This window comes from Oikopleura dioica, chromosome 1, assembly GCF_907165135.1.
Source record: "Oikopleura dioica chromosome 1, OKI2018_I68_1.0, whole genome shotgun sequence".
NCBI classification, from domain to species: domain Eukaryota; kingdom Metazoa; phylum Chordata; class Appendicularia; order Copelata; family Oikopleuridae; genus Oikopleura; species Oikopleura dioica.
This window is the reverse complement of record NC_137291.1, coordinates 10,446,423-10,472,395: the sequence shown is the minus strand read 5'-3', so window position 1 is coordinate 10,472,395 and position 25,973 is coordinate 10,446,423. Positions and strand designations below refer to the sequence as shown.

Below are 25,973 nucleotides of genomic sequence, written 5' to 3'. Positions count from 1 at the left end.
CTCAAATTTCTAAAACGCGCAAAGAAAAAATGTCAAAAGTGTCGAGATTTCGCGGAAAATATTAGCTCCCGCTGAAGTACGACAGTGTAATCAATCGTGCAAATCGACATTACGATTTTTACGAGTCTTCAAACCAAATTAGCGGTAATTTAGATTTCGACCACGTTTTTTTTTCTTGAAAATGCTTGATTTCGTTTATTTATGAAAGAGTAGATACCGCAGTTTTCGGTTGATCGAGTTGGTTATTTGAGACGCGGGTTTCTTTCGGCGACTTTAAACAAGTTCATCAGGACTGACCGCAGATTTACTTTGTCTTGATGAGTGGCTGGAGCCGCAAGTCGCTCACTTGCTTGACCTTTGCAATCAAACAACCGCTCGCAGGGCACTGGCACCGTAATCACGTGTCGTGACTTGGCCTAATCGTCATTCCAAAATGTACACATGCGTTCTATAAATTATAGACTATAATTCTTTTGGAAATCGTAAATTTATTTTGAAATGATCGAAATTTTGCACAGATTAGTATTTCGAGGCTCAATAAAACTTGCCGTATTAATAAAAGGTTAATCTCAGAATAGCTCAATAACGTAAGAATTCAGACAATGAATAGCAACTAGGTCGACGACTTCTAAATTCCGAAGCGCGTCGCCACAACGCACTAAAGAATTTCCAAGTCGTTCACCAAAGGTTGAGTTTATCTGCATATTATTTCATTGCCAAGCATTTCTCATAACATTCTTCTCCCGTGAAAAAAAACCATCAACAACTCGAAAAATGTCCGAAAATGCATATTGAAGATATTCAGTGTTTATTTCTTTCAGTAGAATTGAATTGCGCATGTTGAAACTCAGATAGAATAATATGCAAACAGAAATGTGGCTAGTAAACATAAACCGATGCTAACAGAATTGATGAGATAGCGGCCAGCTGATGGAATGTACAGTAGGTCTGAATTCGGTTTATCAAGAAACTCTTCCTTCTCAAAGCAATCTTGGTCTCTTCTGTCTTCTTTTACGCCTTCATACCTTTCAGGGGTAACAATTTTCTTATGATGCATGAAACAACGTAACATGTATCCGACCCACTCCTGTTAAAAAACGTGAGCCCTTTGCTACACTCTCCAGCGCCGGGAGAAACAAGCGAAATCACCAGAGTAGAAACAAGTGTCACCACGAAAATAACCGCCGTATACGTCATGTAGTGCACATTTTCAATAAGCCAGGGCTGGAAATTTACATGAAAGAAGGGTGACAATTACAGGAGCAGGTAAAAAGAAATGTGAACAGACGGGTTACCTTATCAGAGTCGACACAAGGGTCAGCTGGGTAAGCGAAAAGCAGGATCAAACGAAGCAAACCGACCGAGAAGCCTATCATCGAGCCCCAAAACGCTCCGCGTTCCTTTATCTTAGGTTGAAACACAGAACTTCTGTATTTTTCGATAAAATATACTGTTCGGTAAACCAAGTTTTCTAGCGTAATTTTAAGCTACGATTTGGGAGCGGTTGAAAGGTCTAACTCAATATGATTCTGCGCCACGTTTCAGAACGCGAAATAATTTGTTCTTTCAAATTACTTCAAACCCGTTTCCTTGAGCCCATCCCATAAGACAGCCAAAACAAAAACAGCAGCGATGACTGGCGAAAAATGGTTGGAAACTTCGTTAACATAATAAAATAATCGCCCTGACCCCTGACTCTCCACCATTGGAATCTGAAATCGAAAATTAAAATAAATGAGCTGGAATTTCTAAAATCATTCTGAGGTCGGAAAACCGTTTGAGGAATCTTCCAGATTCGCTGGAAGATAGGGGTTGACTTGCGCTAGGGATTAAAGGATCGGAAATCGCAAGCATGCTACTGTTATTAAATTATTACGGACTTACGTAAAACGGACGGCTTATCTCTTTGCGTATTTTGAGAACTCGAGTTTAAAAGTTAAACGAACAAAGAAGCTACAAATACAATAACATAAATACTCGGAGATATCGTTAAGACGGAACTAAAAACGCGTGCCGGTGGAAATAGTCGCCTAAGAAGAGTGCTTTTTAAAAGGCTTAGTATGTTACAAGTGTCTCAAGAGCCAAGTTCCTTTCAGAAAGTACTAAGTAGGCTGAAAGGGGGCATCTTTTTGTACAAGACTCACCCACAGTATCGAAAGAAGAGCAACAGCAACAACCACAATTCTTCCAGTCAGAATCAGTTGGCGCTCAGAAGAACTCGGACGGAACTTGAGCCAAATGTCGATTGTAAATAGAGTTGAGGCAGAGTTGAAGATTGAGTCAAGTCCCGACATCAGAGCAGCAATGACAACGGAGAACATAAGTCCTCGAACACCAGATGGTAGAATATGAAGGACTACGAGTGGAAATGCATGATTTGCACAGCTCGCTACTTCTCCGCATTTTTCAAAGCAATCAGTTCCAGCAACACAGCCCAAGATTTCAGGGAAGAGTACTCTTGCCAACATCCCCGGGAAGACCATTATTAATGCAGGTAGAAATTTCAAGACGCCGGCCAAAATCGAGCCTCCTTGAGAATGCGCCAAGTTCTTAGCAGATAAAGAGCGCTGGACAATCACTTGATCAGTACACCAATACCAAATGCTTGAAAAAGTCTGGCCAAAGATGAAGGGCATCCACGGCATTTCAGGGTCAGAATTGGACCGCAAAAGTTTGAAGGACGCTTCCGAAGGTAAATTTTGTGCGCAAATCTCGCCCGACACGGAGCTAACGTTATTATGCGCTGATAAGAAGGCGGATTGCAGTTCCTCTGACATTCGGGTGTAAATTTGGGAGATTAATTGACGCGTAGATTTGATTCTAGCGGGTATAAACTCAAGTTCGAAGATCCTATAAAATTTGCACCCTTTACTCAATGCTGCTCAATCCGGTATGTCTCCACGATAAAACGGTCATTAGAACCATTCCCGTTACCATGATGAAAGCTGTTTCTTGAGTTAAGTAAAGCTCAACGTTTTGTTAGAAGAAAATTCGGTGTTTTCGGTTCACAGATTAGAAAGAAACTCGTTCCTTGAGCTGCATCTGTATACATAACTGCGGACAGTCCGCCAGCCACGGTCAGAAGAGCAGTCAGAATAAGCAACAGTCCGCAAGAGGCCATTTTATTCCAGCCGAGAGCCATTTCCATGAATATTGAGCCTTAGAAGGATATAAAAAAGGCTAGAAAAAGGAACTACCCGAATAAAGGTTCACAGAAATCTTCGTTAAAACATACATGACCAGCGACATAATTGAAAACACCACGGGCAATCTTCTACTCTTTAACCTCTTCTCGAGGTATTCGGGCAAAGTGGTCACTCCGGAAGCGATATAAACAGGCACAAATACGTGGCCGAGCAGTTGGAGAATAATAACCGCGTTCAGCTCATACGACGCGACTGTTTGCGGGTTTATGATATTGCAAAAGTAGGAATGTGAGCGTTTGTATAAATTGCTGCTTTCCGAAACATTATAATTCGAAGCTCACTTACGAAGGTTATCAATGTTGTATCAATCTCATTGGCCGACATGGTACAAATCAAAGAATCGATCATTATATTTATGCAAACCTTAATTGGCGACAAGTGAGTTAACCGAATGTTTGTAGAGACAATTGCTGGGCCAATTATTCCGTTAAGTCAATGATGGGCCATAATTTATGGCAGTGAGCACAGGACTTGCGAAGAAAACGCTCGTGAATGCACAATTATTGCATTAAAATTAATATACAGTACAAACTCAAGAAAGACGGTTGTCCAAAGCGTGTACTATTAGAAACTAGGGATTAACTCAGCCAAAAACAAAGAGTCTCTCTTCAACAGAGATCAGATTTAAAGATTTTGAGCAATTCAAATTTTTAGAGCTACCCTAGGCCTCTCAAGGTTAGTTCCGGTTAATGTGTGTTCAGAAACCGCGTGTTCCTGAAATGCCTGACGACGCACCTGATCCCGCTAAGCCGATCAAGTGCTACAAAAGAGGTTTCCTTTTCTGGCTAGTTCAAGGTTGCTTCTAATTTAATCGGCTTGTTTTAGCTCACCTCGGATCCGATATTCGACACGAAGAGGGATAAACCGACCACCGCCCAGTTCATCGTGCGACCTCCCAGAAAGTAACCGTCTGAGTTGTCCTGATCTTATAACGGCTCGATCTTATGTGGCAGTTTCTGGTAATAGAGATAATCGAGCCGGGCCTTTTTGTTTTCTGTACGCAAGAAAGGTCATGCCACCCATTGCAACAAAGTAAGCACAGAGCATGACCCAATCCGCTGTGGAAAGCATGGACGCCATGTAAACGGAGCTAGAATGCTGTCATTAATGTATAATAAAATATAGCGTGCAAAGATGAAAATTGCAGGTGCTTATAAATTTATAATTGTTTCTGAGTAAACGTCAGAAAAGACCATCATTGTTGTTGGCGATCAAGTGGTATTTTAGCAATTCATTATAATTATTATTATTATAAGAAGCAAATGACATGCAAGATTATGCTACTTCAATAATGTAATAATTCTAGCCTTTAGCGCACTTGACAATTACGTACTTGGAATTCTCCAACACCATATTTCTCTCGACGGATCAAAGTCAATTAACGGCAATCAACATAGACGTTATTTAATTAAACAAACCGGAAATGTCCTCTTACGCAATAAGGGAGTAGAGTCGTTCACTTTTTAGTTTCTCTTAGTCCGAGATTTGCGATTTGCAGATAATTTTAACGCGCTGGACAAGGAGCGCCAAATCTGATTTTGTATCAGAAATTTCGTAACCTTGCAAGTTTCTTTGGCCAGTTATGATCTGGCTGTTTGAGCTGTCTATCGGGGGCAAAACAGCTTGTGGATTTTCCACGAGAGATTTGAATAGGAAAGTAATGACCTCATGGAGAAAAGGTAGGAACAATGGTGGATTTTATTATTTTAGGCGAAATGAGTTGTTCCCAGTAATGATCGTGCCATTTTGGACAAAAGAGAGCTTAGCGAGAACGTGTCCTTGAGCTGACTCACAGACTTCCTCAAGAGTTGAAATCAAGGAAGAGAGTAGTGTTGCTTGATTCAGCAGAATACCTGCAAAAATATTTGAACAACGACACATGATTTAGATAAAAAGTTTATTAGGACTCAAAAACGAACCTGGTTTTGAATAAATAGAAGATTTGTATAAAGCTGAAAGGTATGAAAGGCACAAAACGGGTACAGTAACCTAAGATCGTAGCGCTAGGATTGTAGATTATCGTGAAATAAATAAATATTATGGCAATGATGTGTGAATTTCGCTAGATGTAAGAATTCGGGAGTTTGTTGAAGAGGTCGAGGGGTGGGGTTGACAGGGGCGTTGAAGTCAGAACTAGACGATCCTGGTTTGACCTGATGGCTAGGTCATGTTGCAAAAAGCTCGATTTATATTGAAGCCTGCTGCGAGGGAAATTTTTCATAGTCAAAAGGAGTGCCATAAAGCGAATGGGTGGAAAAAATATAAATTTAACGAAATTACAAAATCTTTTCTCTCTAAATATTTTCAAACTTTGACTAGACGTGTTAATAAAACCCGTCAAGTCTTATATTCTCCGAGGAAAAAATCTGAAATTTAAAAGTCCTAAAGCTGTCTAACGGCAATTGAAGTACATTTCTACTGACGGCTCTAGCGTAAAAAGTATTCATTGGACCGGCATATTTTTTGACGGAAATATATTCTTGAGCGTCTGAAGTAAGACGCCGGCTATTTTTTATTTCGTTTTGATTACGCGATCCTTCTCTTATTTTTTTTTTGGTATTTTATTGGATGCAGTTTTGAAAGTGAGTGGCAAGCTATACCCGCAAGCAGGCATAACTTCCGGAAACAGTTTATATAAAGAAATAATGGCAGCATAACAGTAGCTGTGAAGAGGGCGGCGATCAAAGTCAGACGAAAATCGTGATGAGACGGGGAGCGCGGCAATGACAATGCGGCACGGTGACGCTGTGGCGCACCCTAGCCAGGCACGAGTGAAAATCTCATTCAAGCGATTTCGATTCGAGGAACAGGGTAGGGTGGGCAACAGCGCCACCACGCCGCTTAGTCACCGCCGCGCTCATCGCCACAGCGAAATTTTCACCTAACTTTGATTGCTGATAAACCGGTGATAAACTAATCAGAATGGACAAGAAAATAGCTGGCGCCCTAGTTCAGACTCTCTAGAAAATATTTCCGTCGAAAAATAGGAGTCCCTAATGGGTACTTTTTGCACAATCGCTGTCAGCAGAAATTTACTTCAATGTCCTCTAGACGGCAAAAAAAAAATTTTCGATTTTGATTTTTTTCTTTGAGTATATAGAACTTGACCTACTCTATCACGACATCCAGTCAGATTTTTAAAAAATTAACGAAGAAATGATTTTGCAATTTCGTGAAATTAATATTTTTTCCACCCAATGGAAAAGTTCTGACGATATCTTCCTGCGCTGAAATATTCCCTTTCCTAAAACAAAGCTCGGCTATTTTCTTGAAGTGCTGCAGATGCGGTTTATGCTTCGTAATTGACGATGTCTTTGATCCTGGTTGTGCAAAAAAAAGTAGACAAAAGCGAGTTTGAGAGTGTATAACATGTATTTTTTTCGAACGGTTGTGGAGGGAAACTCAGGGCAGAAAACTGAAACTAGCAAGGTATAAACTGTATATAATCCAATAAATAAATATCAGGAGAGAAAATGTGGACTTGACTTTTGAGAAAAAAGATTCAGCCTAAATTTTGTTGAGGGCTTAGTCGGCCTTTCGAACTTTTCGAAGTCTAAGTTGCTTTTTGGGAGTTGCACGACCATCTCCTTTTTCCAAGAGTTCAGTCTTCGACTCGCCGGGGCTGTCGACTTCTGGGACGGTGGTGATCTTTCGATGCACCCAGAACTTCGTCTTGGAGAAGAGGTACATCAGCGAGAACATGATTGTCTGGAGGCCAAAGGTCATGGCCAGGTCGAACTTGACGGCGTTAGAGAACTTGTCGGAGTAGTTGAGGAATGGGTAGACATCATCGCGGTCTTCACCTAAATTACAGTCATTGTTTCAGGGTTAGCGCACACGGAATCACACATGGCTAATTGTGGAATAGATAGCTGTCGATTTGGGTTCAACAGTTGCTCGAAAGAAGAAGCTTCCCGAGGAAAATCTGTCTTTCCATCAGAAGCCACCCCTTACGTGCGACTGTCGACGAAATGTTTTGATCTCTTGGTGATTTTCTTCGTTGATTACAAGTTGTTACATGTTAACACGCAACTATTTAGTGCCCTTACCAAAGAGGAAGTAGACGATCATAGTGTTTATAGCGTAGCAGCCAGCGAAGATCCAGGTGCTGATGATGTGAAAGTATCGAATCGGAGCAGCGACGAGGAACAAATCGACAACTGTTATAATGGCGAGGAAGGCATGCTGGTGAAGAGAGACCAAGTCGGTAGACTGTCGATCGGCGGGAAGAAGGGTCCAGAAGGCAAAGGCAACTCCGCAGGAGAAAGTTGGAGCGATGGCGTTCATTCCAGAGAGAAGACCGTAAGCAGCGGCGGGCATGGCAGGTTGAAAGGCGACAATCGCGTTCATGATCGACCAGGCGGTGCAGCTAATGTCGTTCCAATTAGAAACGTAGTCGGTGTAGGAGTGAGAGCCTGAAAATTAATGTAAGAAAAACATAAACCAAAAAGAATAGTCAAATAATTAGACCGAAGTCTATAAAGCTTTTTTACGATCAGAAAGAACTCAAAGTCTTTATGATGCTCTAAGTCACGAAAATCGCTCTGAATTCTTTCGAATGAACCAGTGATCCTCCCAGGAGAAAGGCGGCGAGAAACGCTGTCTGAGCGTCGCGGTTTGATGCAGCATCAGCAGTTTAAAAAATGAACTCACCGTGCACATCTTTAGGGTTCGTCTTCTGGTCCCACCAACCGTAGGCCATCATGCTAGAGCACAAGATGGCGAGGGAAAGTTTGTAAATCAGGAAACCATCAGAATTTTTAGGGGAATCTTTCTTTTCTTCTGGGTATCGTCCGGCCTAGAAATGAAAAAGTTTATAAATACGGAACATACATTTTTACAGTATTTTTTATGTCAAGAATTTCTAAAAAAAACTTGAGTAAATTACGGTATTATTGAGTGAAAATAAGAGTTCTTAAAAATCTATCGAGATTTACGTTATTTAGTACTAGCGGCAGGAACGATTCATAAAATCATTTCAGACTTGTTCTTTCTCAATGATTTTTAAAAAATTTTCAATTTTCGAACTCGTTTGACCGATGAAAAATTTCTTACCAAAAATCGGTGTTCTTCTGGTTGCATCAAGAGCTTCGGCATTTTGTTTGACTCTCAAGGTTACGTTCGAAAAAAGGGGATGAAAAAGTCAATTAATCAGGGGTTAAAAATTTGGGGAGAGAAAACTCTGGGTGTACGCGATTCAAGCAAGAAGCAGAATGAGAGCATGGTTCGATGTATTGGGTGATTTCAGTTCTGTGAAGAATATCGGACCATATTTTCACGTGCGGGCTCGCCCAATCACGTGCCGCCGCTGCCAGATTTGGCCAGCGGTGCGACGCAACGGCTGATAGTGAAGCAACCTCTAGAAAAATCATCCTTCAAAAGGGATGAGCTTGAGGCAAGAGCCAAATTCAAAGTTCAACAAAGTTCAAAAATTATTATTAAATTTTTCTTACCTAAACTGGCTAATGGGATCTTTTCGACCTAAACCATTCAATCCCTTCTTATGAAAACTTTCTTGACATTCCAAAAAAGGAAAATATCAACTATCAAATTTGATAGTAACTCATCTGTTTACTCAATAAATACTCCCGTCAAGGGGAAATGTAAATATTTCCTTCTGTGTGAATTTGAATTATTCAACAGCAAGAGTTTTCAAAGAACGTTTTCTGAAGACACTCTTTTTAGTAATAAATCTTTCAGAGTCGTAAAAAATGAACGAAGACGACTGGAAGCCCCTCGGACAGCGAGAAATACGCCGACAGCGCTTGAAATCCTTCGCTAGAAAGACGGATCTTCGAGGATGTCACACAGCGATTTGCTCCTGTTCTGGAGTCTTTGCCACTTCCGAAATCGAGCCAGATACGATTACTCTTGCGAATCGCCCTAAAGTCCGTCTTTTCAACCCTGATGGATCTCTTCTTTCCGAAGAGCTCTGGAAATCCGGAAGAATCGTTTTCATGTTCTTCGCGCTCGATTTGGAGCTTTTGAATATCGTGACTGAAGATGGAAAGTTGTACCAATACGACTTGCTGCTGAAACTTCTCACGAGCTTTTCAGTTAGTTCTGAGGAAATTCTTGAGGCGCAGACGTTCAGAACGGATTCCACTCTTGGTCTGGTGATTTTGACGATGAGCGGAAATTTCTCAGTTTTGCCGAATTATGAAAACTCGTTGAAGCGACTTGATATCGGGCCGATTACACAGAATGTTCCGGATTGCTGGACTGTCATAACTTCTAAAAAGCGCAGCTACATTCTTTCTGCGGTAAAGACAAACTTTTACACAGTCGCTACAGACGGCTCAAGTCGAATAGAAGTACACCCGATCAGCGTTTCCAAGCCTTTCAACAATCTTCTCCAAATAACCTCCTCTCTTTGCGGATCTTTCTGCGCTGGAACGACCGATTCTGGCATTCAGCTCATCTTGAACTCGAAGACACTCGAAATCATCACGGAACTCAATACTGCGGCCAAAATAAAGTCTGTTCCGCTAGCCGCGGCTTTACTCACTCAAGGGAGTGAAAATCTCGGACCGGTTGCCGCACTTCTTTGGACGGAATTCCTGGTTTTGCTCGATTGCGATAAGAATTGGGCCATTTACGACTTGGAAAGTTTCGCAACGATCTTTGAAGAGAAAGATGGAATAAGAATCGTTGGAAGCAGATTTCAAGATTTCCTGACCGCTGTTTCTGAATCAACCAAACAAGTTACTTTGCCAACTGGCGCTGGAGCGATGCTGGTTGATGGATACGAAATGATTGCGGCCAACAACGAAAGGGGCGAAGAAATAATCGCTGTTTTGAGAGATGAAAACTCTCCAGAGTGCTCTCTCGTTGACGGGATTGAACAGTGCATGACAGCTGCTACTTATGAATACGACCCGGCAATGCAGAAGAAGTATCTGAAAGCAGCGAGTTTTGGGCTTGTTCTGACGGAAGATTTTGACCCGAATGTCTTTGCTAACACAAACAGGAACTGATAGCAAATCTTTACTATTTAGTTGCTTTTGCAAAAACCGCTTTCTTGTCGGTAAAGTTTGATATCAATAACAAGAATAATGCGAGTCTTGAACCAACTTCGCGCCGCCCCTGGTCTGGCCATCTCCATCGACCAATTCCGCGAATTAGGTCCAATGGGAATTGTCGGAAGACTCCAATCTCGAGGGCTTTATCAACTCTGCTGGACGGTGATGGACTATCTTCATCTTGAAAGAAAATTTCCAAACATCAAGAAAGATCTGCTCACAAATTGGGCGAGAACGCTCGTAAGAGACTGTGCAGAGCATGAGTATGAGAAAGTCACGAGGAAAATTTCGATGAAAGTTGATCAGCTCAAGGTTTAAAAACTTAGGGTATCATTTTGCTAAAGGATTTGTAGTGCTCCGTTTCTTTTATTGACATCGCTAGAGAAGCTTCAAGAAGTGGAAAGAAAGAATTAGGGCTGAATTTGGTCGAGCTTGAACCCCGATTTAGACCTCGAGTAGAGCTACTGGTAAATCATAAATCTTTTTGCATGAAAATAAGGGATATTTAGCTGGAAATAAGTCCAAAAGGCGACAGAGCTCTTGAATGTGCTCTCGAATCCCGAGATCCTGATCTGATCTATCTCTGCTTGCTTCATATTCATGCGAAGAGGCCGAAGGAAGAGTACTCACAAGTTTTGAAGAAATATCCCGCAGCAGCTGCTCAGTATGCTATTTATTGCAAGGAACATAACAAACGAATGTTGGGAGAATTACAGGTTTGTTATACATAATATACGAGTAAATAAAGAAAGGGTTCCTGTTATTGCGACAAACTATCGAGAAAGTTCATTTGAAAAATGATGACTTGGGAATTCACTCAGCTTTTTTATCTTCTTCCAATGTCACGGATATTATTTTCTACCAATAATCAAAAAAAAAAATCTTTAGGATCCCACCGAGCACTCCGTTTATCTCGCGATGGGTCACCTTTCCAGCGCCAAAGAAGCAAAAGCCGACGTGGAGCGTAAAATCGCTTCCCTCGAAGGAGCGGAACGCAGTCTCAGAATGGCTGCCGTCGATGACAACGCTTTGGTCAATATCTCCAGCCAAAAGCAGCTTCTGATGGCGCAGAAAGAACTGGAGAAGGTCTACCAGCATTTGAACTTTATCGGAAAACCGTTAAAAACAACGCTTGAAATCCTCATTCCTCTAGATCAGGCGGCGGCGGATAAGCTTGCTCGGGAGCTAAAGGTTTGTGTTATTTTTCTGTTTCAAAATCTGACTTGAGTTTAGTTCAATGAAAAATTTTACACGAGGATGAAAGCTGTCTTCTTGGCAGGCAATGCTAAATACGAAGAACTAGACAAAATGCTCGCCAAAACGAAAAGAAACGCTTCTTTGCGTAAGTCCTCTCTTGAATTCAAAGACATAATCGTCCCCTAGCTCCTGATCAGATAATCAAAATCATCAACGACTCTGGCAACAAGCCCGAAGCCGAAAAGTGGCTTCCAAAATGCCAAGGCCGAACGAAAGTCAAGGCTCACATCAATCTCAAATCCTTTGTTCAAGCAGCTACTGTAGCTCATCAACTTGGTGATTTCGACCTAATTGCCAAATGCCACAAACTTGCGCAACAAGCGGGTGACGCTGCTCAAGCTAATGAAATCACTGCTAGATATGCGTCTTAGAATTGCTTCTACCCACGTTGATTTTTCATCAATTTCTGTTCTTTCAAAATCATCAAGATTTTACTTGTTCAAGATTCTTCAATATTTTCTTCAATAAATTTCCAACAAGCATTCAAAAGAAGAACAAAAAAATGCAATTTTCAAATACGAAAAAGTGCATTTTATAGTTATCTATTTACAAATAATTTATTAAATACTAATTATCATCCTTCTTTTTGAAAAATGAAAAGAACGACTTTTTGTTTTCTTTCGCTTTTTCGCGCTCAATCTGTTCGCGTCTGATTTCTTCTTCAAGTTCTTCGTCGAACTGCTCTGACTCCAGCACCTCTTCGATTTGATTGTACCCGCGATTGCCAGGGCTTGGGTCGATTGTTAGATGGTCAGAATTTTCCGGTGTCCAGTCTTCTCGGAGAACGACTGTGAAGTTTTGAACCTTTGGTTCGACTGTTTCTGCTATTCCACGAATCCAAGTCTGAAAGACAGCTGTTTATCAATCTCATAAACTCAAGAACTCACCGAATATGCATCTGGCAAAAGTTTCTGTTCACAATCAATATGAGCGAGGCAGAATACTTTAGCTTCTGTTCTCCTGCCAAGTTGGACTTCATCGGCGAACTCTTCCGATCTCAAGTGGCCGCTTTTCAGCAACTCAGGGATGGAGTCTCCGCGAAAGTCCGTGATCGGTTTCCAGGAGAGATCGTACTCGATTTGCTCATAGATTGGCTCTTCTTCTTTTGGAAAGATGAGGCGTTTTTCGTGTGTTGCTTCGAGCTCTAGAACGCTGCTCAAATAAGTCAGACCGTAGGAGGAATTTTCTCTCCTACCTTTTATCTAATTGATCCATCGCTCCTTGCGCTCCGAAGGCTCTCATTGTCCTTTGTCTTCCACCATGCAATTCCATTCCTGTTTCTAAGTCTTTACCATAGAAATCGGCGAACCATTCTTTATTGGATATGACGGTTGTGTACTTTTTATCAAACTTTTCGTTTCTCTTTTCGCGAGCTGTCTTCTCAACTTGATTTTCGCTCCTCAGGACAAAGATTTCTGTCGCTTTTCCATTCATGAAGATAGAAATCGGTCCTTCGATGAGAACTGGTTCGTCTGGATCGTGATTTCGAAGATTATCAAGTTGTTCGGGCGACTGAGAAACGATCACGGAGTCGTGAGACTCATAAAACTCGCCATCTTTCTCGCTTCTGATCCATTTCCCGTCTCTTTGTTTGATCGGGAATCTGTGGTACTGCCGATCCAAGCCAGGGGAAGCCTGTCTCAAAGTGGCTGCAGCAAGTTCTGTCGGATCCTTTGGGATTTCAATAGGAAACGGATTTCGTTCCATTAATCTTTTGTTGAACAGCATTTGCTGTCTCGCCAAAACACTCGCATCGCTGTAGATACCGAACAGATCAGTGACTTTGGCGTAAATCTCATTCGTACAAGGACATCCATTGCGCTCCATTGTGCGTAAAAGATGCTTGCAGAGATTCGCGTCTGAAGTCCACTCGAATTTTTCGATGAAGAAGGTCGACTGCGAAGTTGTTTGCTTGTAGATAGGGCTTTTTTCGGCGAAGACGTAGTTTGCATCTGGCCAGCAATCGAGAAGCGTCATGTAAGCCTTGGTATCCTTGGATAAGCCGAGCTGAGAGATAGTGGGAATCGCCATCACGATGAAATCTTTATGTCCTTGTCTGCCGGGCCCTGCTTCTTTTTTCCAAAGCTCCACTGCCATGTAAAATGCTCGTTTGTCGGCTTCTTGGATGTATGAATGCTCAGCATCGGCCAGGTAGGCTTCCATTTCATTCGCGTAGCTTTTGTCCATGAAGATTTTGAGGAGATTTTCCTCATCCGAGTTTTGGATGGCAATTTATTAAGAGACTTAGAAAAAGGGAAACTGCTTTCTAGCGCTCAAATTGTTCATCCATGCCTGAAGTTTCTTCACGAATCTTATCTAAAGCTATTTCGAAATCGCCAGGATATTCAACTGTAAGATCGAAATCGACGGTTTCTTCTGGTTCAAGATCTTTAGGAAGATTTGAAAACTTCCCGCTGGAATATCTAAGCGAGCTTTTCCAAAGCCGATTTCGAAAAGTCCGCAGCATTTCTTTAAAAAATGAAAAATCAAATATGATTTATGAAAGAAACACTGTTTTTTTTAGGTTCGCTCCCACTTTTTCAGACCCCATTTATTTGCCTCAGGGCATGAGGTACCCCTTATCATCAATAGTCAAAATGATCCCCGTCATCTGGGGATTCTAAAACTATATTATACAAGGATCTGCCTATGCTAGAGTTAGAGAAAATTTCTTCGGTTTTACATATAAAATAGGCCATTTTGGGCATAACCTCTCTTCAAATGAGCTATTCGAGGTCACGTGACCTCGCCGAGGTCATGAGACTCCGACGAGGACACGCAGCAGGGTCTAGGCTATCTAAAAACGTATAGTTGTATGGGGTTTCCTCCTAAGGATTTTGAATACGGTTGGGACAAAGTGGGAGTAAACCTAAAAAAAACAGTGATAGAGCCATTCCATGTAAGAACCAAACTATATTAGGTAAACAGGGAGTTTAAGGGACGAAGGTAAGGGAAACCTCGCACCTCGCGAAATGGCGACGGATTCTCATATTATTATAAAAAAAAGTTATTTCAGTTAATAAACGGAATTATTGCTTGTTGATTTCTGTTTTCACACGTAAAAGAGTGGAGATAGGAAACAGCTAGATAGAATAAGCAGATGATAAGGAATTTTATTGCACAGAACTTTTTATTTGCTTTTTAATACTGTTTTTTATATATACCGTCGTTTTCCATCTTTAGAGCGTTTTTCAGATGACAAGGGTAGACCAAAACGCTCTTAAGTTGGAAAATTTACGATCAAACTTGGATGACAGTGGGAAAAAATGATGAATGAAAATGCATAAAATGAATTTTTTCCAAAACTCCAAAAATGCATCTGAGGTCATTTTTACCTATTTATGATAAAAAATTTCGATCTTTGAATCAGAGGCTATGATTTTACCTGTAAAAAAGCGTAGAAAACAATTTTTTTCAATGATTTTTCAGGTTGAAATAAACGTTATTCTAATTATTTATTAAAAATTCATAAAAACGCTCTAAAGTTGGGATTTTTTCAGATGACAAAATATGGAAAATATTGGCAAAAACGCTCTTAAGTTGGGCGCTCTTAAGATGGAAAACCACGGTACTTGGTCTAAATATTTCTTCTATAGAAAATAAGCTGATTCTCTGTTTGGTAATTTTCACAATTGAAAATTTATCCTCGGTCCTAAACTGTGATCAGCAACAAGAAAGATTGTGATGTCTTACCGTTTACTCAGCCTGTGGGGTTGGGTTCAAGCTTGGTATGTTCAAGTTGAGCTTGCTCAAATCTGGAGTAGTGATTGGAGCAGTTGTTGTCAAACTAAAAAAAGAGTAAGAGAAGATTTTAAACCAATGCTCCATGTTGAATCAAACAGAAATCATGCAGTAATCATCAAACCTTGGCAGATTGAGTGTGGGGAGGTTCAACGAGGGAAGGCTCAATGGAGGCAACGTTGAGCTGAAGGAAGTTGACGGCAAGGTCAAACTGCTAGAATAATCAACATGCAAATAAACGACATTGATAAATGATTGATAAATTCAACGTGAAATAATTGATCTGGTGAATTATTTCAGAAAGAGAAAACTAGTTGATACTTACGGTGCAGTCGAGTTTGCTGTATTCAAAGTGGGCAAGTTGAGAGACGGAAGTGAGAGAGGAGGCAAGGTTGGGACGGAGATCGGGGGAAGACCTTAGGAGAAATTTATAAAACAAACAATTGGAGAGGACGAACCAGTGCTTGTAGAAGCAGTGGGCAATCCAGTAGAGAGTTGCGGAGCTGCAGCAGAGGCCGTAGGAAGTCCGCCAAGGGTGGGAACAGCTCCAAGAGTTGGAAGGGTTGGGGTGGCGAGAGTTGGAATTGTTGGCAAGCCAACAGCGGAGACTGCTGGTGCTCCAGTCGAGGGAAGGCCTCCTTAGAAATCAATTAGGGGACAGTTTCTGAATTAAAATCTACCGAGAGTAGGAATAGCAGGAACAGCTCCACCAGGAACAGAAGTCGTCGCGGATGGAACAGCCGAGGCAACTGGAACTGCTGGAATCGCTGGCGAAGCTGCTGTTGGTGTCAAACCAACAGTAGTGGCCGCGGGAACAGCGACAGATGGTGTGGGCTTTGGAGCTTGATTTGCAGCGGCGATTTCTTCAACTGGAATTCTATGAAGATATCCGTATCCGATACCACATCCGATGGATCCATCGCCTCCCCAGCCAGAGTTAGGAGTAAGAATCACTTCGCGGCTGGCGTCGGTTTCTGAGTTGTAGACGTAAAGTTTCAACGGTTTTCCTTCATTTGATTCGATCAGCGTGAAGAGATCTTCTTGCTCGGAAAGAATCGAGTCTGCGCCAATAACGTAGTCTGTGAAGGGCCGCAGACCAGCGAGGTAAGCAGGTGAGTTTGATTCAACTTCCTAAAGTTAGAATGAAATAAATGACATGAGAAAAATTAATGATCTTACCAAAACATGCCAAACATTTTCATTAGCACCTTCAAAACTGCAAAATCTAATGGAAACACCGAGCAATCCTTGTCCTCCCCAAATCCCTGAAGGTGTCAGGGTCAGTTCTCGAACCTAAAATGGAAATAAATAAGTCTGAATAAAGCAAAATCGATCTTACAGTCAAGGTTTTACTGCTAGAGACAAGAAGTTGAATCGGCTTCTCGACATTTTGCTTGAGCATTTCTTTGAGCCGATCATCGTCACGATCAAGTCGAATGTTGCCGATGCAAATTATGAAGTCAAAAAAGGGCTCTAGGCCTGCCTTGTGTCCGGGGGAGTTTTCCTAAACTGAATTACCCTTGCTGTCACCAAAATAAAGTCTACCTGGACTCGAAGGACATGATATCCGTCGTACCCACCGCCAGGAATCTCCGGGAGACTGTTCGAATTACCCATCGACTGATCTGCAAAAAAAAGAAAAAGATACCAAAAAGAACACTTTATTTGAATAAGTTTAATAAATAATTTTACTCTCACAATACAGTGCAATAATACCGACAGAAGAAACTCGAAAAAGGATCTCATTAAATCTGAGATTGAACATAAAGAAAGGGGTACTTGAAGATAAGAAAGATGTGACAATGGAGCGAGGAGTTTAAGGATTTTAAAAGCTTTTTTTATATACAAGATAAGATGAAATAAGGGGACTCAGAAAGGATCCAGCATTGAAGATATCATCGAAGAAATAAGTTGAGCATCAGATGTAGTAAAAATTATTGACGAGACTTTTGGAAAGTCCTGAAAGAGAGCGTTAATTTCAGTCGACTTTGAAGCTCTCACTTGTTTCAAATGAAGCTTCAGGCTCATGGAATCAGTTGAAACGCTTGTGTAGGCAATATGGCGAATGGAAATTGTCGCTTCTAAGGCATTGTGGAGAAAGATCCGTATTCGTACTTTGAAATCACCAATGGTCAGAATACACTTTGTCTCTTCATTCGGCAGAGAGCTGGATATAAATTAGTCAAAGTGAAAGATTTGACGGGATCTCACCAAAGAAGAGGTCCAAAAGTGAAGCAGCCATAGTATGGCTGGCATTTTGCAAGCTCGAGAAAGTTTTCCTCCTTTTGCTCTCCAAGAAACCTTTTGAAATAGTCATCGTCGAGCTGGGTTCGCGGAATCAAGGTACCAGATAAATAGTTATGCTTGGCTTCGTTGAACAAGAAGCGGAATCCCTCCTCTAAGAAAAAGTAAGCAAAAATGAGACTGAATCGATGGTTACCGAATTGACCAAGCTCATAATCAATCGAAGGACAGAAGAAATCTCTCGTGAAACAAAGTCTCGTCCTCGGCTTCAGATAATCGAGGGCGTTATCGAAAGATCTGAGCTTTTTATGCAACTGCCAGGAAGTGGAAGTATTGATTTGGAGGTAGATGGCAAATTTTCGACAGAGATTGGGTGGGAAGTTCAACGCTTTTGACACGCTCTCTAAAATTTTAAACTGAACAAGACATTGACAGGGGAACTTTACCAGCTAATCGTTTTCCATTTGTAACAATCGATACAAAGCTTCCATCCAAGAAAAACACCTGAATCTCTTTTTTCTCCACACAAGAGGATGATTTCGCCTTGCACTCGCTAATCTTCATGTTACTTTTAAAGCCAGAAGAGAGGGGAGATAGACAAGAGATGTTTGTTGGTTTTTCACATCCTTTGTAATGTTTTAATGCGTTACCTGACAAAATTGGCATATTGTTGGTAGATACAGCTAGTTTGAGGAAGCGATGAAATTGCTTGGAGCCACTCTTCGAGCAGCGCGCGGCGGCGTTCGAGCTTTTGGTGGTTGATGAAGACGATTTTCGGAGGAAAAGGAGGTAGACCGGCGATGCTCGTATTTTCTTGGCGTAGTTTGGCATTGATTCGGACGGAGCGCACACAATCTATGTACAGCTTGCCCAAGCGGCTGAGGAACTTGTTATTCAGAGAAATTCAAATAATAACTTACCGGTATCTGGCGCAATGAACCAGGTCATCGGAAAAGTGAATCTCAAAGTCAATCCATCCACCTGGATTCTTTAAAAATCTCGGTATCTTCGGAAATCCTTCCATTTCTCGACTTTTTACTTATTCGATTTCTCATTCTGTCATGTTTGTTCTAAAAGCAGAGATTGTTTCCTTTGCTGTTTTTGGGGTAATTTCTCAGCCGAAGCGAGAAAAAGAAAAGGTACTGTATTTGTATAAATTATGACTATTTTCAGAAGAGCAGCTCGAAACTCTTTTCGCCGGAGGTAAAGAAGAGTCCTTTTTCGTTAAGATTCCCAGTCACATGACCGTCGGAGGAGAAGATGACGTCTTCGCCGAGCTCGGGGATAGTGAAGCTGCTCTCGCTGTTCGTCGTGAACGAAAATGGCAGTGGCGTTCCCTTTTCGATCACAGTTTCGGAACCGTTGCGAAGGGAGAAGGAAGAGAGGGCGATTTTGCGCGGAATTTCGTTGATGGACAGCTTGTTCCCACTCGATGTGATGTGGCATTGGATTGCAGCGCCGAGGGGAATGAGTTCTTCCGCGTTTGGCAGCGCAATAACGTTTTGGTATTTTCCTTGCACGATTTTCTAAAGAAAAAAACGCTTTAATCCAATCCTTTTATTCCCTAATTTTACCTGGAATGGAGGCGATTTCGCAGCACCTCCGCACATCAAAACTTCATCGACAGTTTCTCCTTCAAAATCACTAAAAATTCCCTCCAAGACTGGCTTGTAAGGGGCCGTCGCAGTCACTCGACTTCTATTGACGACCATTTGAAAGTCCATGCCCTCGAAGCACGAGTCAATTTGGACATTGACGGAGTCCTTGTTGCTCAACACTTCAATCGCTCGGCGGGCCTCTTGCTCGACTTTGTTCATTGATTTTTTGGACTCGCTCAGATCGCAGCGAAATTTTCGATTGGCTTCGCGCACCAGATAGTCTGTGAGATGCTTGACGATGACGTCCGCTCCGCTTTGATTGTGACTTTGCTTTAGTTTTGTTAACAGCCCGTTTGTTTCTCGGTATAAAGTTCCTAAAAGAGGGATTTTAGCGCATTTCTTCGAAGACACGTTTAGCTGCTTGTGGTAGAGAGGTATTAAAAAACGTACAAAAAGGTATTTAAAAATTGTACCTGTCGTAGTTAACCCTCCAATCCTGACAACCAAAACATTCTTCGATCCTTTCTGAATCTCCTGCTCTTCCAGTGATCCATTCTGTCTGGCAGCGACCAGGGCAGCGGCCGACCGTCTAATCGCTCTGTTCACTTTCATTTCGGAAACTGTTTCGAATATCTTCACGAACTGCTTTTCCTGCTCTTCGCTGAACTCATCGGGAATGACAAGGCTGACGTTTTCTGCCGATGTATTGAAATTTCGGCAGGTTGCGATGCATTCGCGGATTAAGGCAGCTAGGCAGACGTCCACTCGCAGATCTTTTCCCTGAAGAAACAGAATCAGACGATGTAAAATCTTTAATAAATATTTGGTTGGCCTGAAAACACTTCCTTCATGAAAATAGCGGAGATGGTATAAAGAGAACTGCTGCATGTCATTTTTATGAAATGAAAGGGAAAAATGATTCAATAATTGTGTCCTCTTTTTCTATTGCCATTCGAGCTTAAAATATCTATATATTGTACTGTATTCAACTAAATAAACTCACAACGAAGATCTTTATCCTTCTTTTGAAGATAACCTAGTTAGAGACTGGAACAATATTTGCCTATTTCGGACAATATTTGATCGACCTAAATGAAACTTCTTCAGAGAAAGGAAAATCATCTGTTATAAATGCGAGTGGCCACTGCGCCAAGCCCAGTATTAAATGATTTCACTAGAGGATAATTGTAAAATGAGCCAAAAAATTGTCTACCATGCTTGATCGACTTTAATGGAATTTTATTGAATAAACTTTACCTGACACTGAATCATGTGAGTTGGCCCATTTTGTATAAATTCCTTGAGAATATTCTTGAAGAGGGGAGTATTTCTGGCACTGAGCGCGGCAGTTCCAACGCAAAACTCGTTCTCCACTTTTGCCACGACAGCTCGGGGCCTGTGGTGTCCGTCCGCGTTTGCTACCAGTTGGGCACGCCCCGAAGCGACAACTGCGTTCGATAGGGTTGTCGAGCCGATTGATATTCCAAATACCATTCTGAAAGACAAACAATTTTCATTGTAAAATTGTTATTCTAAGAGACAATAAGATTTTTTAACATGAAATAATACGTTAGTCTTTTTATAGCGCTATTCTTGATTAATTTTCTTCTGCTAAGATCCTCTTATTTAGACGGGTTCAATCGCGTTTCTAACAAAAATTCCGCCGCGCGGATTGGCTCGCGGCGGTCTGCCCTCCTTTTCATGAGAATAAATAAGATGAAGAATGATTTTTTATAAAATAGAGCGAGTCCTACTACAGTAATGCTAGCAACAATCCCCATCTCTTTTAAAAGTATGAGAATTCATTAAATCTGAAAATTTCCTTTCCTGAACTTTCAAATTACCCTATATTCCACATTATTTCATCAAATGAAGCGTCTACACCGACACCCGCAGAAATTATTGCACCCATAAAAACTGAGAAAATTTATTATTACATGTGAAAAAATATATTTAAAACAGTGATATTCTCTTAAAAGCGTAAAATCGTTTCTTCATGTCATGACTTTGTGTTCTGGCCAGTATTCGCAAGTGTAGTTTGTGATGAGTTGTTCGACCGTGATCGCCCCTAAGGTGAGTGTTTCGCGGTAGTCGCTGTGCAATGTTGGCGGCATTTCTTCCGTAGTGTTCCAAATTCCTAAAGAAAGGAGTCTTTTTACTGTTCTTTGAGCAAATAGAACTTACCCTCTAGGAAATCCCTGTCCACGTGAATAGCGCATTTCAAGAAAATCGTCTCTCTTGGAGTGTATTCGACATGTGGCGGTGGAATTGGCTCGAATTCGCGAGTTGAGTAGATGTAAATTATCAGCGAAAGAAAACTAAAAATTTCCTCTTTCGCTTTCTTTTCTAGCCTTATTTTGAGACTTACACAGCGATAGCTCCGTTGATAAGCAGTGACCAAAAAATCTCAACCCTTGTTTCCCATTTGATTGCTGATTCTGATCGTTCCATCTATAATATATAAATAATATAAATTATATTGAAAAATAGGATAAATTTCAGGACTCTTACTTCTTCAGGCTCAAGTACTTCCAAGTCAGTAGTGATGATATTCGTCATTGCTCGACTAAAATTCTCCTTTTCCTCTTCTAGCTCCATGAAGCTCTTGTTAGGCTTCAGAGCGATCGATGTACGGAAACTGAAATACTTTTATTTTCCTTGATAAATTTATTAATTTGTTACTTGTAGTCGCTCATCTCTTCTTTTTTTTGTTCTCGCCTAATGAGCAAATGCTGATTTTGTAAATCTTGAGAAAAGAAAGTTCTAGAGAATCGATGGTTGGATAAATAAATAGTTTAATTAAAAATCTCAGTTCTAAAATGAATTTTATTTTCAGTTCTGTTTTTTTCAATCATGTGCGGAATCGTTTTCAAGCCAGTCTCTTTCTATCCAATCTGGAATTATGAAGTAGCCGAAAAGAACGCCTAGTTAAAATATTTATCAATTTTCCACTTTCTTTTTTACCTGAGAAAAAGATAAAAAGCCACGACACAATGAACATTGCTACATATCGCCACTGAACTTGTGGGCAGCCGCAGCACTGCATCTCGATTTTGTCAAGATCTCAAAATGAATCTGAGATTTTTGACGAATACATTTTCTTTTTAGGCCAAAGTTTATTGACTTTAAAATTTTTTGAAAGAAAAAGTGGGGAAGAGAATCTCATGATTTTTATGATCATAGTTTTCGTTTTTGTTGAATTTACACTGCAAATTTTACAGCAGCACTTAAACTATTGTCAGTTGTCTATTGATTCCTAGAGATTATTTATTGAGTTTCAATAAAGAAGTAATAGAACTGCAGTGCATGCAGCAGAAGGAATAGCAGCCTTTGCTCCATCGTTTCCAACGGTTTCTGCTCCAATTTCTTCGCCAGCCTTTTCTCCACTTTCTTCAATAGCTTTCTCGGTCAGATTAACAACATCGTTAACTAGGCCTTCGAAGTCAATCTCATTCACGAGGTCAAGAGTATCATTGGCAGTAGCGTTGATAACATTGCCAATGTTGATCAAGCCAACATCGTCTAAAGCTGTATCGATCGGGTCACTTAGTCGCAATTCGTTTAATAGATTGACGTTCTTTTTTACCTGTCAAGAGCATCGACGAGATTGTCAATGTTGATTGAGCCAATAGCATTACTTAGGCATATATCGTTTATGAATTGGACATTATAAACTTCTATTTCACCTGATATTCTGAAAGTTGGGAAAAACTAGCCCGAGAGCGCCTGCGACAGAACAAAAAACCTTGAAAAACTTCATTTTCTCGAAACCTCGATGTTTGAATGAGGCCTTTTTTATGGTGGCTCAAAGGGAAGTGCATTGAACATACAAGTTCACTCTCGTAAACCGTGTGCTTTTTGACAATTTGTCGACAACTTGTCGAAAAAGACCTTTTAATTGTAGCGGAACTGCTCTCACAACTTGTCTTTCCTGAGCGTAAAATAATTGATTCAGCTCCTGCGTTATATTTATTGAAAGAGAAATAGAAGTGAAGTGATTGCAGCTGAGAAAGCAACAGCTTTTGATCCACTTTCTCCAGCAGCTTCGTCAGCCAGATCGACCGCATCGTTAATGACGTCTTCCAAGTTGGTTTCTTCCAAGGTGTCAACAGGAGCATCGTTCGCAGCAGTATCAGTGAGTGCATCAGCAGCAGCGGCAGCTTCTGCTCCGTTTTCAACAATAGTTTCTTGAGCCAGATTAAGCGCATCATCAAATGTGCCATCCAAGTCGATTCCATCCAAGGAGTCAAGAGCATCGTTCCCAACGTCGAAAAAGTTGTCAGTGTTGATCGAGCCAAGGGCATCGTTCGCAACGTCGAAAAAGTTGTCGGTGTTGACCGAACCGAGAGCATCTGGTACAGCACCAAAAGCATCACTTAGGCATAAATTGTTGAAAAATATATACATCCCTTTACCTGATGGTCTGTGAGCCCGGGAGGATCTGCCCGAAGCTGCTCGCAACTATGCAAAAAAACTTGGAAAGTTTCATTCTCTCGAAACCTTGATGTTAGAATGAGGCTTTTTTTGATTGCTGCTCAAAGTGAAGTGCGTTTCCATAAAATTTTATAGCAAGAAACATAACATTTATACTCTTGTAAAACTTAAGTTTTTGTTAACTTTGCAAAACTTCAATCGAAGTCGAAATAAAATTATTATATTTCTCTACTTGCGTCATTTTCTATATTTATTGGTAAATGCAAATTGAGAGAGTATCAAAAGTTATTTAGTTTTCAATTTTCGAGCAAATACGGATTTCCATGAAAATGAAGGTTCGTCCTAATTCCGACGATCGCTCCGTCGAAATTGACCTTTTCCGTTCTGCAAGGTCAGTTTTCTTGAAGGAAATGCGGACACTTCTTTGAAATGACCTTTGCTTCATTTGTTTTCGTGCTCCTGTTGCTTTTTGTTCGCCCCTAATTCTATGAGATTGCCCTGACGCTATAAGATCGCAATAATTTAACAAAGTTTGTAACGGCTCTCACAGGCGACGTGGTCGAGTAAATTCCGATAACTACCGATATTCGACGGGAATTAGAAAAAAATGGGAATCTAAATATTTTGCGCACTTTTTTTAGAATTCGCAGTTTTTTGATAAAATTGCTGCAGTTGCATTTCAAATATAATAGCTAATAAAGTCTGTATTTTGCTTAACACAGTATTTGATTCTTCTCAATACTTTCAATTTAATAATGATGGTGTTAGCCAAAAGCTTTAACAAATAACCCATCAATCAATGGCAAAATAGAATTATCAAATCACGAAAAACAATTGATGTAAAGATCATGATAAGTAGAAACTTATGAATTCTGCAGGCGAAGAAAGCGCTACCTTTCCGATATTACTCGCTTTTGATTGCCGATAATTGGATCGCCGTCGCGAAGCGCTCGGAAAGAATGAAACAGCGCCATCTTCTCTTATCTATAAAAGGTCTTTCTGCAGTCGAAGTATGCACAAAAAATCGATATGATTTTCTCTAGCCTCACAATCGCTGCCTTGTCTGCTACTGGTATTGATAGTAAATAAGAGAATTATTAGTTAACCTTTTCTAGTTGTCCTCGCTCAAGATGAATACGAGTACGACTCCTACTACGATAGCGACTACAGCTTAGATAGCTATGCCGACAGTGCTTACGGGCTTCAGCCAGACGATGGTGGATTCAACATCGATGCCAGAGCTGGATTCAAGAAAAACAAGAAAAAGAAGAGAAAGCCAAGAACAACGACTCCTGCTCCAACAACCACTGAAGAACCCACCACTACAACTTTCCCAACAACTACCACTGCACAGCGAAAGAGTTGAAATAATTTTACTGTCTGATATTTAGCTTATTTCTTTAACTCTGTAAAGACCACAACAACAACCACCACGACAACAACAGCGACGACTACAACGACTACTAGTTCAACTACGACGACAACAACTACAACTGTCGCTCCAGCTGGAAAGGGCAAAAACAACTTCGCTGTCAATAACAAGAAACCTGCTGCTTCTAAGAACACCTGGCCGAGCGCTAACAGCCAGACCTACAGCAACAACTACAACAATCAAAACAGCGCCTACAACAGCGGCACTGCTTACAACACCAATACGGCCTACAGCGGAGGCAACACGTACAATACCAACACTGGCTACAATGGAAACAATGCTGCCTATGGAAAGGACAACTACCCAGCTCCTGCTGCGAAATTGAGCTGCTGGACTTGCCACGCTTACTCCATGGCTGACTGCAATGCTCAGGGCTCTCTCGTTGCTTGCCAGTCTAACCAGGTAAAACTTGCTGATATATTCTTTTCGAAAGCTCTTTCTAGGAATCTTGCGAGCTTGAAATCCGAGAGCGACAAGGAAAGACCGAGCAGATCCGAATGGGATGCAAGCAAAAGATGGCATGTGAAAACAACAAGATGCAGAATTTCTGGGGCAACAATCCCGCTTGGCAGGGTTCGGTAATTTGAGCTCACGCTAAAACTCAAGGAAACAAAGCTTGAGACTCACGTTTTTTAATTTGAGTTTTGAGAACTCAGAGATGAGAGCTCACGTGAGAAATCAATTCTGGCGATCCATGAGCCAATCAAGGAAGCGCTCGCTTAATTTGAGTTTTGAAAACTCAAAACTCTCAAATCTCCCAAAAACTCAAAACTCTCGAAACTCTCAAATCTTCTCAAAATGATTTCTCAAGTCACTTTGAGTTCTCAATTTGAGGAAATTTGAGCGTCTAGCCAAAATGAGTTTTAGCTTGAGCTCAAATTACCGAACCCTGCCGCTTGGACCCAGTGCCGACCTGAGCCAGGATACACTCACTCTGGTACTTCTTTTCAATAATGAAACATCCCTGACTATCTTTTAGTCTGCCGACAATGCTGTGAGACAGATAGCTGCACAAAAGACTGGTATCCAACTGATCGAC

General features: G+C 41.1%; 9 protein-coding genes and 1 long non-coding RNA gene across 13 annotated transcripts; 2 read left to right on the top strand and 8 right to left on the bottom strand.

Moving 5' to 3' along the window:
- Nucleotides 1-800: 800 nt before the first annotated feature.
- Nucleotides 801-4,822, bottom strand: LOC145712088 (sodium/myo-inositol cotransporter-like). The gene is made up of 10 exons (XM_081789775.1): nt 4,540-4,822; nt 4,190-4,296; nt 4,037-4,131; nt 3,924-3,966; nt 3,198-3,401; nt 2,974-3,159; nt 2,145-2,770; nt 1,593-1,712; nt 1,296-1,403; nt 801-1,224 (listed from the first exon to the last, which is right to left on the bottom strand). Exons 1-10 carry the CDS (start codon nt 4,557-4,559, stop codon nt 1,012-1,014), a joined length of 1,722 nt encoding a protein of 573 aa, XP_081645901.1. The 5' UTR covers nt 4,560-4,822; the 3' UTR covers nt 801-1,011.
- A 1,737-nt stretch (nt 4,823-6,559) lies between these two features.
- LOC145699128 (uncharacterized) lies at nt 6,560-8,438 on the bottom strand. Of its 2 annotated transcripts, none has more exons than XM_081776390.1 (4): nt 8,262-8,438; nt 7,860-8,004; nt 7,256-7,621; nt 6,560-7,003 (listed from the first exon to the last, which is right to left on the bottom strand). In XM_081776390.1, the coding sequence occupies exons 1-4, from the start codon at nt 8,301-8,303 to the stop codon at nt 6,732-6,734; spliced, it is 825 nt and encodes a 274-aa protein (XP_081632516.1). In that variant the 5' UTR covers nt 8,304-8,438; the 3' UTR covers nt 6,560-6,731. The 2 variants fall into 2 exon arrangements, with proteins under 2 accessions (XP_081632516.1, XP_081632509.1); XM_081776383.1 differs by having other exon boundaries at nt 6,560-7,009; nt 8,262-8,435.
- Nucleotides 8,439-8,864: 426 nt separating this feature from the next.
- LOC145699119 (vacuolar protein sorting-associated protein 16 homolog) lies at nt 8,865-11,968 on the top strand. The gene is given in 6 exon segments (XM_081776371.1): nt 8,865-10,540; nt 10,582-10,695; nt 10,738-10,944; nt 11,117-11,419; nt 11,462-11,570; nt 11,612-11,968. Coding segments are annotated over 6 exon segments (2,601 nt in total). The 5' UTR covers nt 8,865-8,917; the 3' UTR covers nt 11,857-11,968.
- Nucleotides 11,969-12,040: 72 nt separating this feature from the next.
- Nucleotides 12,041-13,990, bottom strand: LOC145695515 (uncharacterized). The gene is made up of 3 exons (XM_081772499.1): nt 12,681-13,990; nt 12,373-12,637; nt 12,041-12,328 (listed from the first exon to the last, which is right to left on the bottom strand). Exons 1-3 carry the CDS (start codon nt 13,670-13,672, stop codon nt 12,053-12,055), a joined length of 1,533 nt encoding a protein of 510 aa, XP_081628625.1. The 5' UTR covers nt 13,673-13,990; the 3' UTR covers nt 12,041-12,052.
- Nucleotides 13,991-14,483: 493 nt separating this feature from the next.
- On the bottom strand, nt 14,484-16,874 carry LOC145695516 (Golgi reassembly-stacking protein 2-like). 3 transcript variants are annotated; one of them, XM_081772500.1, is made up of 9 exons: nt 16,772-16,874; nt 16,566-16,730; nt 16,406-16,519; nt 15,907-16,357; nt 15,685-15,864; nt 15,552-15,642; nt 15,351-15,440; nt 15,179-15,272; nt 14,484-15,137 (listed from the first exon to the last, which is right to left on the bottom strand). In XM_081772500.1, the coding sequence occupies exons 1-8, from the start codon at nt 16,841-16,843 to the stop codon at nt 15,182-15,184; spliced, it is 1,254 nt and encodes a 417-aa protein (XP_081628626.1). In that variant the 5' UTR covers nt 16,844-16,874; the 3' UTR covers nt 14,484-15,137; nt 15,179-15,181. The 3 variants fall into 3 exon arrangements, with proteins under 3 accessions (XP_081628626.1, XP_081628627.1, XP_081628628.1); XM_081772501.1 differs by having other exon boundaries at nt 15,351-15,437; XM_081772502.1 differs by lacking the exon at nt 15,351-15,440.
- A 13-nt stretch (nt 16,875-16,887) lies between these two features.
- LOC145695514 (sorting nexin-17-like) lies at nt 16,888-18,564 on the bottom strand. The gene is made up of 7 exons (XM_081772498.1): nt 18,391-18,564; nt 18,121-18,348; nt 17,917-18,023; nt 17,667-17,873; nt 17,438-17,624; nt 17,228-17,393; nt 16,888-17,185 (listed from the first exon to the last, which is right to left on the bottom strand). Exons 1-7 carry the CDS (start codon nt 18,492-18,494, stop codon nt 17,096-17,098), a joined length of 1,089 nt encoding a protein of 362 aa, XP_081628624.1. The 5' UTR covers nt 18,495-18,564; the 3' UTR covers nt 16,888-17,095.
- Nucleotides 18,565-18,594: 30 nt separating this feature from the next.
- LOC145695513 (heat shock 70 kDa protein 14-like) lies at nt 18,595-20,568 on the bottom strand. Its single transcript, XM_081772496.1, has 4 exons — nt 20,326-20,568; nt 19,542-19,848; nt 19,045-19,442; nt 18,595-18,996 (listed from the first exon to the last, which is right to left on the bottom strand). The coding sequence occupies exons 1-4, from the start codon at nt 20,560-20,562 to the stop codon at nt 18,640-18,642; spliced, it is 1,299 nt and encodes a 432-aa protein (XP_081628622.1). The 5' UTR covers nt 20,563-20,568; the 3' UTR covers nt 18,595-18,639.
- A 419-nt stretch (nt 20,569-20,987) lies between these two features.
- On the bottom strand, nt 20,988-21,995 carry LOC145695656 (uncharacterized). The gene is made up of 5 exons (XM_081772657.1): nt 21,751-21,995; nt 21,580-21,706; nt 21,437-21,519; nt 21,253-21,386; nt 20,988-21,205 (listed from the first exon to the last, which is right to left on the bottom strand). The coding sequence occupies exons 1-5, from the start codon at nt 21,762-21,764 to the stop codon at nt 21,063-21,065; spliced, it is 501 nt and encodes a 166-aa protein (XP_081628783.1). The 5' UTR covers nt 21,765-21,995; the 3' UTR covers nt 20,988-21,062.
- A 1,029-nt stretch (nt 21,996-23,024) lies between these two features.
- LOC145695657 (uncharacterized) lies at nt 23,025-23,574 on the bottom strand. The gene is made up of 2 exons (XM_081772658.1): nt 23,484-23,574; nt 23,025-23,443 (listed from the first exon to the last, which is right to left on the bottom strand). Exons 1-2 carry the CDS (start codon nt 23,555-23,557, stop codon nt 23,038-23,040), a joined length of 480 nt encoding a protein of 159 aa, XP_081628784.1. The 5' UTR covers nt 23,558-23,574; the 3' UTR covers nt 23,025-23,037.
- Nucleotides 23,575-24,526: 952 nt separating this feature from the next.
- Nucleotides 24,527-24,954, top strand: LOC145695658 (uncharacterized). The gene is made up of 2 exons (XR_014133764.1): nt 24,527-24,574; nt 24,618-24,954. It is a non-coding gene; the product is annotated as an uncharacterized LOC145695658 (long non-coding RNA).
- The last annotated feature ends 1,019 nt before the right edge of the window (nt 24,955-25,973 follow it).

Bases quoted from the DNA above. Each gene is read 5' to 3' on its own strand.
- LOC145712088 (XM_081789775.1), bottom strand. From the start codon at position 4,559: ATGGTGTTGGAGAATTCCAA. The intron at 3,160-3,197 runs GTAGTTCCTTTT...TATCCTTCTAAG, and splicing joins TTCTGTGAACCTTTATTCGG to GCTCAATATTCATGGAAATG. The intron at 1,713-2,144 runs GTGAGTCTTGTA...TTTCGATTTCAG, and splicing joins CTCTTCTTTCGATACTGTGG to ATTCCAATGGTGGAGAGTCA.
- LOC145695514 (XM_081772498.1), bottom strand. From the start codon at position 18,494: ATGGAAGGATTTCCGAAGATACCGAGATTTTTAAAGAATCCAGGTGGA. The intron at 18,024-18,120 runs GTAACGCATTAA...CATGAAGATTAG, and splicing joins CAATATGCCAATTTTGTCAG to CGAGTGCAAGGCGAAATCAT. The intron at 17,874-17,916 runs GTAAAGTTCCCC...TTAAAATTTTAG, and splicing joins AAATGGAAAACGATTAGCTG to AGAGCGTGTCAAAAGCGTTG.
- LOC145695513 (XM_081772496.1), bottom strand. From the start codon at position 20,562: ATGGTATTTGGAATATCAATCGGCTCGACAACCCTATCGAACGCAGTT. The intron at 19,849-20,325 runs GTAAAGTTTATT...CTGTTTCTTCAG, and splicing joins CTCACATGATTCAGTGTCAG to GGAAAAGATCTGCGAGTGGA. The intron at 18,997-19,044 runs GTAAAATTAGGG...TTTTTTCTTTAG, and splicing joins CGAAATCGCCTCCATTCCAG to AAAATCGTGCAAGGAAAATA.
- LOC145695516 (XM_081772500.1), bottom strand. From the start codon at position 16,843: ATGGGTAATTCGAACAGTCTCCCGGAGATTCCTGGCGGTGGGTACGAC. The intron at 15,643-15,684 runs GTTCGTCCTCTC...ATTTCTCCTAAG, and splicing joins CACTGCTTCTACAAGCACTG to GTCTTCCCCCGATCTCCGTC. The intron at 15,273-15,350 runs GTTTGATGATTA...CTCTTTTTTTAG, and splicing joins CCCACACTCAATCTGCCAAG to TTTGACAACAACTGCTCCAA.
- LOC145699128 (XM_081776383.1), bottom strand. From the start codon at position 8,303: ATGCCGAAGCTCTTGATGCAACCAGAAGAACACCGATTTTTG. The intron at 7,622-7,859 runs GTGAGTTCATTT...ATTAATTTTCAG, and splicing joins GAACCCTAAAGATGTGCACG to GCTCTCACTCCTACACCGAC. The intron at 7,010-7,255 runs GTAAGGGCACTA...ACTGTAATTTAG, and splicing joins GATCGTCTACTTCCTCTTTG to GTGAAGACCGCGATGATGTC.
- LOC145695657 (XM_081772658.1), bottom strand. From the start codon at position 23,557: ATGAAACTTTCCAAGTTTTTTTGCATAGTTGCGAGCAGCTTCGGGCAG. The intron at 23,444-23,483 runs GTAAAGGGATGT...TTTATGCCTAAG, and splicing joins CCGGGCTCACAGACCATCAG to TGATGCTTTTGGTGCTGTAC.
- LOC145695515 (XM_081772499.1), bottom strand. From the start codon at position 13,672: ATGGACAAAAGCTACGCGAATGAAATGGAAGCCTACCTGGCCGATGCT. The intron at 12,638-12,680 runs GTAGGAGAGAAA...TTATTTGAGCAG, and splicing joins ATGGATCAATTAGATAAAAG to CGTTCTAGAGCTCGAAGCAA. The intron at 12,329-12,372 runs GTGAGTTCTTGA...GCTGTCTTTCAG, and splicing joins TTTTGCCAGATGCATATTCG to ACTTGGATTCGTGGAATAGC.
- LOC145695656 (XM_081772657.1), bottom strand. The intron at 21,520-21,579 runs GTAAGAGTCCTG...TATATATTATAG, and splicing joins AAGTACTTGAGCCTGAAGAA to ATGGAACGATCAGAATCAGC. The intron at 21,387-21,436 runs GTAAGTCTCAAA...GGAAATTTTTAG, and splicing joins ATCAACGGAGCTATCGCTGT to TTTTCTTTCGCTGATAATTT.